General features: G+C 39.2%; 1 protein-coding gene across 1 annotated transcript; it reads left to right on the forward strand.

Moving 5' to 3' along the window:
* Positions 1 to 5,023: 5,023 nt before the first annotated feature.
* On the forward strand, positions 5,024 to 11,818 carry ostm1 (osteoclastogenesis associated transmembrane protein 1). Its single transcript, XM_080883138.1, has 6 exons — positions 5,024 to 5,469; positions 5,741 to 5,855; positions 7,141 to 7,238; positions 7,321 to 7,431; positions 7,830 to 7,995; positions 10,751 to 11,818. The coding sequence occupies exons 1-6, from the start codon at positions 5,092 to 5,094 to the stop codon at positions 10,804 to 10,806; spliced, it is 924 nt and encodes a 307-aa protein (XP_080739264.1). The 5' UTR covers positions 5,024 to 5,091; the 3' UTR covers positions 10,807 to 11,818.
* The last annotated feature ends 756 nt before the right edge of the window (positions 11,819 to 12,574 follow it).

A 12,574-nucleotide genomic window follows, 5' to 3' on the forward strand; every position in this document is an offset into this window, starting at 1 on the left:
AGTTTTTGACCTCACTCAGGTTTGTCGTTCAAATGTAAATTAAATCTGCTGTTTGTCTCATGACACAAAATGTTAAAAATACATGAGTGCATTCAACACAGAATTAAGTCATGCTTAAGGTGGCACACAGTCTGAATAAAAAGCTCTTCTATCTACCCATCTTAAGGTTGTTGGACTTCTTTTTTTGAGTAAATGAGTTAGCATATTTTTAAAGTGAAGCTAATTTATTATATTTACTGAGTAGAGGGGCCCCAAGCACAAGGGATTATCTATCCAGCTGTACATAAAGGGGTTGAAATTTATTCCACTTGATCTGCCACAACAGCATGTCCCAGTAGTAACAGGGGTAAGTTAATGCATAATGACTACTGCTGAATACTTACTGGTAACTGTTCTTTAGCAAATTAATAGTTACAGTGGTGTGAAAGAGTATTTGCCCCCTTCCTGATTTCTTTTTTTTTGTATATTTGTCACACTTAAATGGTTTAGGTCATCAAATAAAGGTTAATATTCGACAAAGATAACACAAGTAAACAGAAAATGCAGTTTCTAAATGAAGGTGCTTATTATTAAGTGGAAAATAATTCAAACCTGCATGGCCCTGTGTGAAAAAGCGCATGGTCCCTTGTTATAACATAAATTCACTGTGGTGTATCACATCTTTGGAAAGCTGAGTTCAATTTCTCTAGCCACACCCAGGCCTGATTACTGCCACACTGTTCTCAGTCATAAAATCACTTAAATAGGGCCTGCCTGACAAAGTGGAGTAGACCAAAAGATCCTCAAAAACCAGATGTCATGCTGACATCCAAGGAAATTCAGGGAGAAATAAGAAACGGAGTAACTGTGATCTCGAAAAGGTTATAAAGCATTTTCTAAAGAGGTGGGATTCCAGCAAACCACAGTGAGAGTCATTATCCACAAATGAAAACATGGAACAGTGGTGAATCCTCCCAGGACTGGCCGGTTGACCAAAATTGCCCTAAGAGCACAGCGACGACTCATCCAAGAGATCGCAAAAAACCCAGAGAATAATATTCAAAGAACTGAAGGCTTCACTTGCCTCAGTTAAGGTCAGTGTTCATGCCTTCACTGCGCACGAGTGGCAGAGTTCCAAGATGAACACCACTGCTGAGCAAAATGAACATGAAGTCTCATCTCGGTTTTGCCAGAAAACATCTTGAACATCATGATCTCTAAGACTTTTCGGAAGATACTCTGTGGACTGACAAGACAAAAGTTGAACTTTTTGGAAGGTGTGTGTCCTGTTACATTTGGCGTAAAAGTAACACATCATTTCAGAAAAGGAACACTGTACCAACAGTAAATATGGTGGTGGTAGTGTGATGGTCTGGGGCTGTGTTATTGCCTCAGGACCTGGAAGACTTGGTGCGGTAAATTGAACCATGAATTCTGCAGTCTACTAAAGCATCCTGAAGAAGAATATCCAGCCATCTGCTTATGACTTCAAGTTGAAGCACACTCAGGTTCTGCAGCAGGACAATGATCCAAAACACACCAGCATGTCCACCTCTGAATGGCTTAAAATAAAATGAAGACTTTGGAGTCCTGACCTGAATCCAATGCAGATGCTGCGGCATGACCTTAAAAAGGGGTTTCATGATTGAAAACCCTCCAATGTGGCTGAATTATAACAATTCTGCAAAGATGAGTGGGCCAAAATTCCTCAGCATATGCTGTAAAAGATTCATTGCCAGTTATCGCAATTGATTTATTGCAGTTGTTGCAGCTAAGGGTGGCCCAACCAGTTAGTATTTTTAAGGGGCAATTACCTTTGTCTCATATTTACATTTTTTTAATCAAATCTTTAAGTGTGACAAACATACAAAAAAAACAAAAAAAAAGAAAGAAATCAGGAAGGTGGCAAATACTCTTTCACACCACTATATATGCATCTAGTTACAGCCCCCTTTAAAAATGTGTGGTGGGCTCTTCTCAAGTTGTTAAGACAATCAAGATTTTTTTCTTTCTTCAGTAATTTGACGTATCATATAGAAATATACAGATACTTGTACACAAAATAGCTCCGTGTCTTACTGGAAAAATAGAACCATCACAAAGCAGCATCACTGGAAATTTTAACGTATCTGTCATCAAATGACTAATGAAGCAGCCAGAACATTTTCACGTTAGGATGACACACACACACACACACACACACACACACACACACACACACACACACACACACACACACACACACACACACACACTGTCTGCTTCCTCTCTCATTCTCTCTGTCACTCTGTGCGTCTCCCTGACGATCTCCTCTTTTTCCTCCTTTCAGCATCACTTGCCATTACCTCTTTCAGTTGCACTTGTTCACAGTATAGAGCTCAGAGAGAAAAAAGCATACTATCTAGGATGTGTCCACTTAGAAAAAGGAATAAACACATTTTTTCTTTATGTTAAAAATAAATGCAAGTAAAGCAGAAATATTACCTGGATACTAACACTCAGTCTGTGGTTGTGACATGCAGGAAGCCTCATTTTAATGAAAGCAGAATGAACATTACTTACTCAGTTATTATATTTATATACATTATAAGGTTTTGATTAGATTAAATATATGTCTATGATTTGCCAATATATGGTTTTAACATTTCAAGGGTTTTTTTCCTTTCTTTTTTTGTCTTTTTGGTAAGCTCCTAATGTGCATGGGCCCCTGGTACCCAGAATGTCCATTGGATAGTCACATGTACTCTATATGTGTTTATACATAACATATATTGAAAGTCTATATATAGATATAAGATATGGGTTTATATCTCACTGTTTGGTCATAGCTTCTTGTTGACTATACTGCTCTCCAGCAAGGAGCTTCTTTAGACTGAGTCTTGCTATCCCTCCCGAGGGGCTCTCATCATTCTCATCGCCATCTAATTTATGGACCTAATTAGTAATTTTTGTCCACTCGGTTGCTCTATTACATGCTAATGAAGGCATTTCTTCCCCCATCTGACAGTAACGGTCATCTGAAACAGTGATGATATGCCTGTTTTACTTGGTAGGCCACTCTGTTGATTAGCATCCAAAGAAAAGACATCCAAGCTTGGAGACTAATGTGACTAATGTGACCAATGTGACAAGAACACCTATAGCTCATTCATTTTAGAGCGTTTTAGTGACCAACAACAATAAAGATATGATGAATATATACATTTTTTTAAGTTATTTGTGAGGAAAAAATGCTAAAAGATGAGGTCTACAAATAAGCAGGATCAGAGTTTAAGTTGTAATCACTTCTTTCTGAGAGCTGCACTAGAAAATAATAAAGGAATGGGGAACATCTGAACAATTAGGTGAACTCCGGTCAGGAGAAGAAGAGTTAATGAGCTGCCGGTGCCATGTGCAGTTAGAGGAGCATCAGGGGCCAGAATCCATATTTATCAGCGGAGTTGTGCGCAGGCATTAGAATAGGCCGCTAATGCCGCTTGCATTCTCTCCCCCCTTATTTTCATTAGGCTCTGATGACTGCGGAATTGATGCGGCCTGCAAGTTATCAAGAGCCACTAATTTCACATTAACGACCATTGACTGCGCTTGCTTGATTCGAGGGGGTTTTTGACAATTATCACAATCAGGACTGGAGCCCAGATCGTTTACCTTGACTCCGTGATTATTTGCCTCGCGCCAAGCGCACATTGCAAAATTGTATGGTGTCAAAAACCCCGTAAATAATGAGGAGACCATGAGGACGGGCTATCTCTTTCCAGCAGGGACGCTCACTCACACCTCCCCATTACTCAAAGCGTCGAGAGCAACCCAGGTTAGAGTGCAGTGGAAATGCCAGCTCTTTTCATTTTGCGAAAAAAACAAAACAAAACTGTAATGGTGTCCATGATGTATGGGGAAGTTGACTTAAAGAATTCCAGTGTACAGTCATGGGATAAACCAGATCACTTTTCCAGTAAACCTTGCTTCTAAGTAAGTGGACCCACTTATTTCAAAGCGGGTCCCTTTAATTCTTAATCTATTTGTAGATTTACAAAAAAAGTTTATACTCAATAACAGATGTAAGAACTCTGTGATAGGCAATTTGCTAGACCCTTGAGCCTCATTGTACCAAAGCAAACACAGTATCTCACATTCCCACTAAACACAATTTAAAATATATGCTTACTTACTGCCCTGTAACTAATTTTATGAAAAAAAATTAATGCATAGATGATGTCAATAGGTTCATGGGCACTTTTCAGAAATGATAGGGAACAAGGTCAGGGAGTACAAGTAACATTTTTACAGTTTTCAAAAGCCTTTCAGAAAAGGTGTCTATTTTAACCATTGGAGGGCAAAATTACCCAGTACATATTTACAGAGGTACAATACAGTTCAGAAAAAAAAAATATATATATAGTGGATGAAAAAAATTTGGCTTTCTTTCATAAAAAAAATGGCTTGAAAATGTCATGGAAGTCTTGTAAAATGCCTACTTTACCTTAAAGATGCAAATACGAGCATCTTATATGACGTAGAGGAGGGGCCCCATTGAGAAGTCATTTAGATTAAGCCCCTCCTATCTCCAGGGCCCCTGAAGACAGTCCTGTCCTACATTACAACTCATTATGTGCTGACTGCATGCAGTATGCACCTCTGAGGATACATCTTGTAATAAACTAACCATTTTCTTCTACAATGATTGTTGTTATTTTATACGCACTTAAAGTCTTTTTTAATCAGGAATTTACTAATGAAACTAGTTCAGATATTACTTTTCCTTGCTTTAAGTTCGACTTGAAAACATTTGCATACACTTCTAGGGGTTTACTGAAAGCTTACCGCAAGCAGACAAGAAGTGAGCATGCGTGAAATGACAGCCTCGTGGAAGAACTGAGCTTTAAGAAGATATGTAACTTCAGTATTATATATAGGGTATAGGTCTAAAAAAAACCCAGACTGCAGCATAGCATCAAACGGTATGTACAGTACTCTTGTGTGCTCTGAAGTACTGTACATCCCACAGACTGCGACGTGCTCTCGCGAGATTTCACAGTCACATGATTAACGAGGAAGTCATAGGATCTCCAGAGTGAAAGCCAGCCAGAGATAAATCAGCTGTGTTTTTCAGCCATGTTGCCGTATAATCTCTACTTGTTTTTTGTTTTCGTAGCGATAGATGTTCCCTCTCTCAAGTGTGGAGACGTGGTACATCTTAGCGCCTCAGAGTCAGCGGACAAACTGGAAGCAGTCCCGTCTTTAAGCACCGCTGCGGTCAGTTCTCCCGTGCCCGCCGTGGACACTGGTTTCTCGTTCAGTCTGCTGTCTTCCTTCCCAGAGGACCTGGAGGTCAGCGACTACTGCAGCGACCTGCTCCACATATTCGGTCAGCGGTATGTGGCCTATGTGAACTGCTTGGTGCCCGCTGCTCGACCCGTCAAAGTATGCCAGAGCTGTTACTCTACTTATGGCAGCGTCGTGGAAATCTACAAAAACATCTCGTCAGATCAGGTATGGGCTAAAGCCATTTTCTGTGTTTTTCTTTGCTATGGAAAAATGTCTCCAGTGTTTGTGTGAAGACAGGCCTCCTCACGCGCATCTGTCGTCAGACACCAGTCTTGTGATGTGATGAGTGTTTGCTGGTGACACATTTGAGGAAACAAGCTTAATCCTCGCAACATCTTTTGCTGACCTGTTGAGATGGAATGGAAATGCACATGCAGTACCTGTGCAGGCAGAAGGTAACTCGTGAGGTCCTTTTCAAATGCCCCTGTCTCCTCAGATGGGTCCTGGGAATGTGACCTGCAGGGACAGCCTTCTGCGCAGTGATCGGCTGATGCTGGTTTACCAGCTGTACAGCAATCTGGAAAGTCTGTGGGAAGACTCCAACTGTGCCCGTAAGTCTTCTTCAGAAGTATAAAACACAGGATCTCTGCATTTCTGTGAACTTCTAACGCACACAGAGGATTACATCTGGCCTAAAAGTGTGTTTGCTTTGTGGATGCTTTAGTGAAAGTAAACAGCAGATATGTAGAGCTGAGAATCATGTGATTTTCTTTTTAGTTTTTAGAGCCATGTTTGGTTGTGACTACATGATATAATCAGATATAATCAGACAGTTATTTGGGTTGCTTACAAAATATAGTTGCGAGGCTACTTGTAGATCCTCTAAGTAGTCTCGTGTGACACACATTTTGTGTATTTCTGCTGACGTCAGTTTGTGATCTTGGTGATCACTTTTAGAGCTCTGCATGAATAAATGCCTGCTTACATTACCAAACTCTTACACCCATTTATAACGTGCAGTGTTCTGACAAATACCAGTCTGAAAACTAAAGGAAACTGCACTAACATTACACTTGTGATCTGTGGACTCTTAAAGAAACTTTTCAAGAGCAGCTCAAGACTTATTTGTATAGACACACTAGTGGATATTATTGCTGTGTTTTAATAGTTGTATTTATTTGTTGAGTGTTGTTATGAAGCACTTTGTAATCCTTATCTAGAAAGATGCTAAATAAATACAACTTACTTACTTGCACGGTAGACTTTAACATTAATTTCTTCTACTGGCTCAATGCAAAGGCATGTTAGCTCATCCAAGGATCTGACCAATGAACATTCTCAGTGGAACTGGTAGTTATTTCCTCTATTAAAACTTCATGGAAAACGTATCATAAATTCTGCGTTATGACAACCTTAAGTATCTTCAAAAGACAATTCAACACCAAAGCACCAAAATATATTTAACTGAAAAAATTAAATCAGAAAGTCTTGCTTTGTGTTAAATTGTGCAGGCAACAATGAGTGGAGAAAAACAAGACACTCTACCTTTAGCTGAAGTCTGCACACAAAGTCTGCACACGAGTTCCTGTATTTGGTTTGGCACGGCACCTTAGCCATCAGCTATGAAGTGTTTCCTCTTTCCTTTTCTAAAAAGACACTTAAACAAACTTAAACAACTTCAGCAAAAACAAAAGAAAAGCAGCAAGTCTCTACAAACAAGATGCAGGTACTGTTGGATTAATATATTTATTTATTGTTTTGTCTGAATCGTGTTTTTCTGACATTTTGCGTCAGACGTTGACTGCAAACTAACAAAAACTTGGTTCCAAGTGGAGGAAAATAGCTGATGTTACTATAATGCATCTAATGTTTCTGTTTCTATTCCCTGATTTGCAGAATGTGTCACTGGAGACTTGGAGAGCCTGACCAATGACACACTGTACTTCATGTCTACTCTCAATCAAACTCTCACCTGCTTTGAGAAGTATCAACAGGTATTTAGTGAACTGGGCGACGATGTCTGTCTGTCTCCACTGAGTTCATGTTCTGACGTTAGACTGTTGCACTTTTCTTTAGGGGAACCACACAGAGCTGTGCAAAAACTGCAAGAGCGCCTATGGGACACTGAATGTGCTGTACAGCCAAATGGAAAAAAACAGTACTCTGTGTATTGACATAGAGGATGCGGTATGTATGCTGGGAACGGAGATAAGCAGACCTTTTCAAAATGGGAAAAGAGAAAGCTGCACCCTCTAGAGGAATCTGTAGACATCAATAGAGTGTTAGCCCAAAAACTCTCACTTCACCTTTAGCTGGTGACAAAATGAAAGTGTTACCAAGAACTTTTTTGTGTCACTTCCCAAAAGTCTTACCAAACGATATGTTACATGTCAATGTTGAAGATTCATTTTCGACTTTGGACGCAGAGCCCTAAATTAGTTTTTGTTTCAGAAGCTTTCAACCTAATTTTTGGCAGATGAACGCGGATGAATGGCATACAGAACTGGAAACCTAAGAGGGTTGAATTCATAGTAATGTTATTCTGTTGCTGTAGTCAGCTGAATATTGTTATTGCCCTGTTTCAGATGAATATGACCCGCAGACTGTGGAGTAAGAATTTCAATTGTTCCTTCCCCCGGGAAGAGAATGTGCCCGTCATCGCTGTGTCCAGCTTCATGCTCTTTCTGCCCATCATCTTCTACTTGAGCAGCTTCCTTCACTCTGAACAAAAGAAACGCAAGCTCATACACCGTGAGTAACCAGCTTAATTCGCCCATTGTCAAACACAGAGATTTTTTTAGGGAGGGCTTGGGGTCTTTGTAGAGGGGAAAGACTTCACTATCTCTGATACTGGGGGTTTGGCTCTAGATCATACACAATGTTTGAGGATTTCTTTTTTTTGTGTGGAAGGGCGGATTCTGGTAGCCTTGAAGTGTTTAAGGGAATTTCTCAAGACTCAAACATATTTAAGGCAGTGGCTGTGGGATGGATCTGTAGAAGAAGAATAACATAAAAACAAAGGGGTAAATTTAAAAGATGATGAGATGCAAGAATTATCCTGTGCTCAATAATAGCAGCTTGCTTAAGTTAGATTGATAAATAAGTAAAATTGCCTTTATCTTTTTTTATTATTTTAATTAAATAATCATACATATCGCAGATTCTTGATATGAAACAATTGGTTTTTATTCCAGACTCATGCGCAATAAAAACAAGAGAAACAGATAAAACACAATGAATAAAATAAAGATAAAGTAAAAGTAAAACCAAAAAAACTTTCCCACAGAGAAACCAGTCTCTTCACAGCAGATACTGGTAAGGTGGAAACATTAAGCCCCCACTGATCTCATTCTTAGAAGTACTGATATAGATTAGGTTTCATTTAATGCAGATTTAAATGAACAGACTCTTGCAGCTACAAAAACTTAATTTTATGCAACACCGCCTTGGTCTCTTAAGTAATAATCTCAGTCTCTCATTGCCTTATAAGCAACATGAAGTTTGTATAAACTTGCTTTCTTGTAGTTTGTCCACACGTCTGCACATAGAGCGAAGTTTGCAGAGTGTTTCACTCCTAAACCTGAAGAGTAGGATGCATTTAAATACATCATTAGTTATTACCTATAAATATTTTCGTCATCTGTCATTTGAGTTGTAATAAAAATTTAAATTCAATTTAAATTTATGAAATCTCACATTTTTGTCCTCCTTGGAGACTTTGTACCTCACATGTTCCACACCATGAGCTGCTTGAGACCACCACTAATAGGACTAAAGACCACACAATCATCTGCATACATAATAGAGTTCACTACTATAAATCATGCACCCAGTTTTACAGGCTTGCAACTTCTTCAAAAGCTCATCAGCATGAAGATTAAAATAAGTGGGGGAGGTGACAAAATTCCTCACTCTTGACTTTCCTAACTCCAAACGAGGTTTGTGTAGATCACAGGATCAGTAGTTGGTTCTCTAGCCGGTAACTGAAGATTGCCTGATCATCGGGTTGAATAGGAAAGTGTCGTTCCAGTCATCCTCAGATTGTTGGATCTACTCCACATTTTATAATACTGACTCATCTACATCACAATTGCCTCCTGTCATTAACGAACCTAAGCCACTAATCTTAAATCAAAGCATTTTTTGTGTTTAATACCGTTTCCTAATACTCAGAATTAAATCTCTGCAGTGTGAAATTATTTTAGTGCTTGGGTAACATTTTTGCAAATTATGTCCTTAACAGTTGACCTGTTAGACACTATATTACAATTTTTTTTTTTATCAGTGCTGTTTGTGTGCATGGCATTGTCTCTCAAACACAGCTCCTGCTCCATGACAAGTTTTGAACCTGAGATCTTTGGTGAACACTTGTATAAACAAACCTAATAGGGAAAAGTGGAAAAAAGCTGACCATTTCTGGGATATACTGTGAACAAGATTCATCACAGTCAGGCTTTCTTTCTTTTAGCTTGCTTGACAAAATCTAAAACCACCAGGTAGAGATAACAGGTATAACAATGCTGGTTATAAACTTTCTCTGCTTCAGGCTTTATGCACACTCACAAAAAAGAAGCATTTCATGGATCACATGATTCTTTTTCCACCTACTTATATCAGAGGGTGGTAAAATGGTGATTAAAAATTTCTAAATGTAAAATATGAGTGAAATGTAACACCACTGCAAATAATATGAGGCTAATGCTACATAAAGTAGTGAATCTTAGGATTTATCACAACGAGCTGTAAAATAAACATTTTAATTCATGTTAGTTAGTTTGCTGTTCTTGTACTGCTGTTCTTTTTGAACTGAATACGCCTCCCTAATCGAATGCATGTAAAAATTGCTTTAGTTTGAGGGCATATAAACATGAAATTAATTGTATTCATTGATCAGATATTTTTGGTGTGTTTCCTGTGTTCTAGTAGCTGCAGTTTCAGTAGTGTAAACAGCAGATTAGAACCATGTGTCACAACATTTATAGATTAGTATTATTTTTTTTGTATCACCAAATTAATATGTGAACATTTGTGTTAAAATGCAACATACAGTTTGTGCTTTATTTGGTGGTTTTAGTGGTTTCAGTCAGGTCGGATTAAAAACCTGCACATATAAATATCACCATATTCCTCTTGCAGAGAATCTACCTTTGCACTTCAAACAGCAATAGTAACAAAAAGAATAATTTAAAACGTGATGCTTCCAGCTGATTTTAAACTGAAATTTGGAGCTAACCCGCTCCTGACCAGGATATAGGCTCAGCAAAAGTTACCATGGTGATTTAGCCAGTGTAAAAGAGCCAATTTAACTGACACAGAAAACTCTTATTTTAAGATCAACATAGCTCGCTCTCACTTCCTAGTACACCCCTGTCTACTTCTGTGACAATGACCGATGCACAAATATTGTAAGCGACTTCCATGAATAGCAGTTGCAGCACAGCTTAGAGCTGAAGTAGCCAGTGCTTCTGATTCTTTCTGCAAAGTAATGTCCGTTTTCTCTTCACAGCCAGGAGAGCCAAATCAAACACGAGTCTGATGAACATTCAGGACAAACTGAGCTGAAGAGGCTGCGCCTGCCTGGAATGGAGTATTGATTTTTGGGAGTAACTTTATCATCTCACTGCCTTGTGCCTGAAATTTGACCAAATCTGAAGAACTTAAGTGCAGCCTGCTCCACTGTTTTCAACAGGCTGTGATATCAAACAGTATTAAGAGGACTTGTTCAGATCTTTCAATTGCAATATTTTTTTTTATTGCACTAAAAGGACTTTGGAAAGGTGATAGCTTTTATATCTTTCTAGTTAATTTTGTTGGGATACCTGGAGAAAAATCCACAGTTACACCACATTTACATTCTGCTTTATTTTGTAAACTTTAACATTAGGGATTTCCATAAAACAGAAATAAGTAAATCATGTAAGTCTTTGAACTTGTAATCACGTGGTCGCTCGTGTTGCACAGTACGCTCTTAATCCACAGGCAGCACTGGCCTCTCCTTCCTTTTTAACTCGTTAACAATCTTCAGGTTGTTCACCGTATCCTGCTGTCACGGGAGTGAGTGGTTGAATGCAATACGAGTGTGTGCGCGTGTCTGTGTGTGCGCGCGCCTGCATGCGCTCTATTTATGGATTGAGAAATGGGTTTTCTGTCTCTAATGTATGTCCAGAAGAGAGATACAAAAAAGAAGCACTTGATGTCCATTACTGGTGATGTATCTGCTGTAAGAAGAAGAGGGGTGCACATCAGCGGGAGGGGGAGTAAATAAAGACATAAAACACATAATGGAACAGCACTCCACAGGACCACACTGTGATGTTACCTGTTTTCTAGTTGGTGTTTGTTTTTTTTGTTTTTTTTCGTGGTTGCATAAAGCTTTTAATGCGCTTTGTTGTCATTTTTCCACTGATGTTTAACTTAATTTGTTAACGGGTTTCTGACTGCTCATGAAAGCGGGTTGATGAAGTTGCTGTGAAGTAATGTACACCTTAATTTTGAATGCAAGAGCTCAAATAAAGAAATTCCCATCACAGACACAGCACAGGTGGTTGTATAGCAATTTAACTACAAATCCTTAGGTATCAATGGCTGTTTAGTTTCATTTAAAGTTTTTTAATCAGGTATTTAAATGCATTTACAGTTTTCCATCATGTGTGCATTTCATTAACATTTTTTTTTCTTCTCATTGACTACTTTTATTTTTGCTGCATGTGTACTTTCATTGGCACTGTGACACAAGTTACATTACGCCTAATGAGTACAATGTCATGCTGTTGTTCGAGCAGTTTCTTTACACAGCAGTGGCCCTTGTTCTCAGGTTACGTGGCCTTGTGTTTCTTGCAACGCAGCTTTTCCCTCCGTCATTAGCAGCTAATCTAAACGTGGGATAAGGATACTTGGCCGAATAATCGCAGCAACACATCCGTTAAACTCCTTTGGCTTTTTGGTATTATGGAGTGGAGCCACTGCTGGCTATCAGTGGCTCAAGAGCATTATGGAGATTCTGAGTCATGTGGTCCGGTTGCGGCCAGCGGAGCAGCTAAAAAGCACGGGGAGGGCGGTGTGGGTTTTGTCATTCGTGCCCCGGAGTTTAAGAATGACAGCTTTGACTGCCGTTAAGCCTCGTAGCTTTTCGGAGGCGTACTGAGGCTGAAAGTCAAGAAATGGGCCGGAGGTTGCCACGTGAAGGAGAAGACCGATGGAAAAGCTGAACTTGTTGTGAAGTTTAGCTGAAAGATCTTGTGCTTACTACTGAAAGTGGAGAAATGCAAAACAATCTCCACTTAGAAGAAGTTAATAGCCAGCTGCAGTTTGGATGCAAATGCTGGAGAAT

This window comes from Rhamphochromis sp. 'chilingali' (genome assembly GCF_963969265.1).
Source record: "Rhamphochromis sp. 'chilingali' genome assembly, chromosome: 5".
NCBI classification, from domain to species: domain Eukaryota; kingdom Metazoa; phylum Chordata; class Actinopteri; order Cichliformes; family Cichlidae; genus Rhamphochromis; species Rhamphochromis sp. 'chilingali'.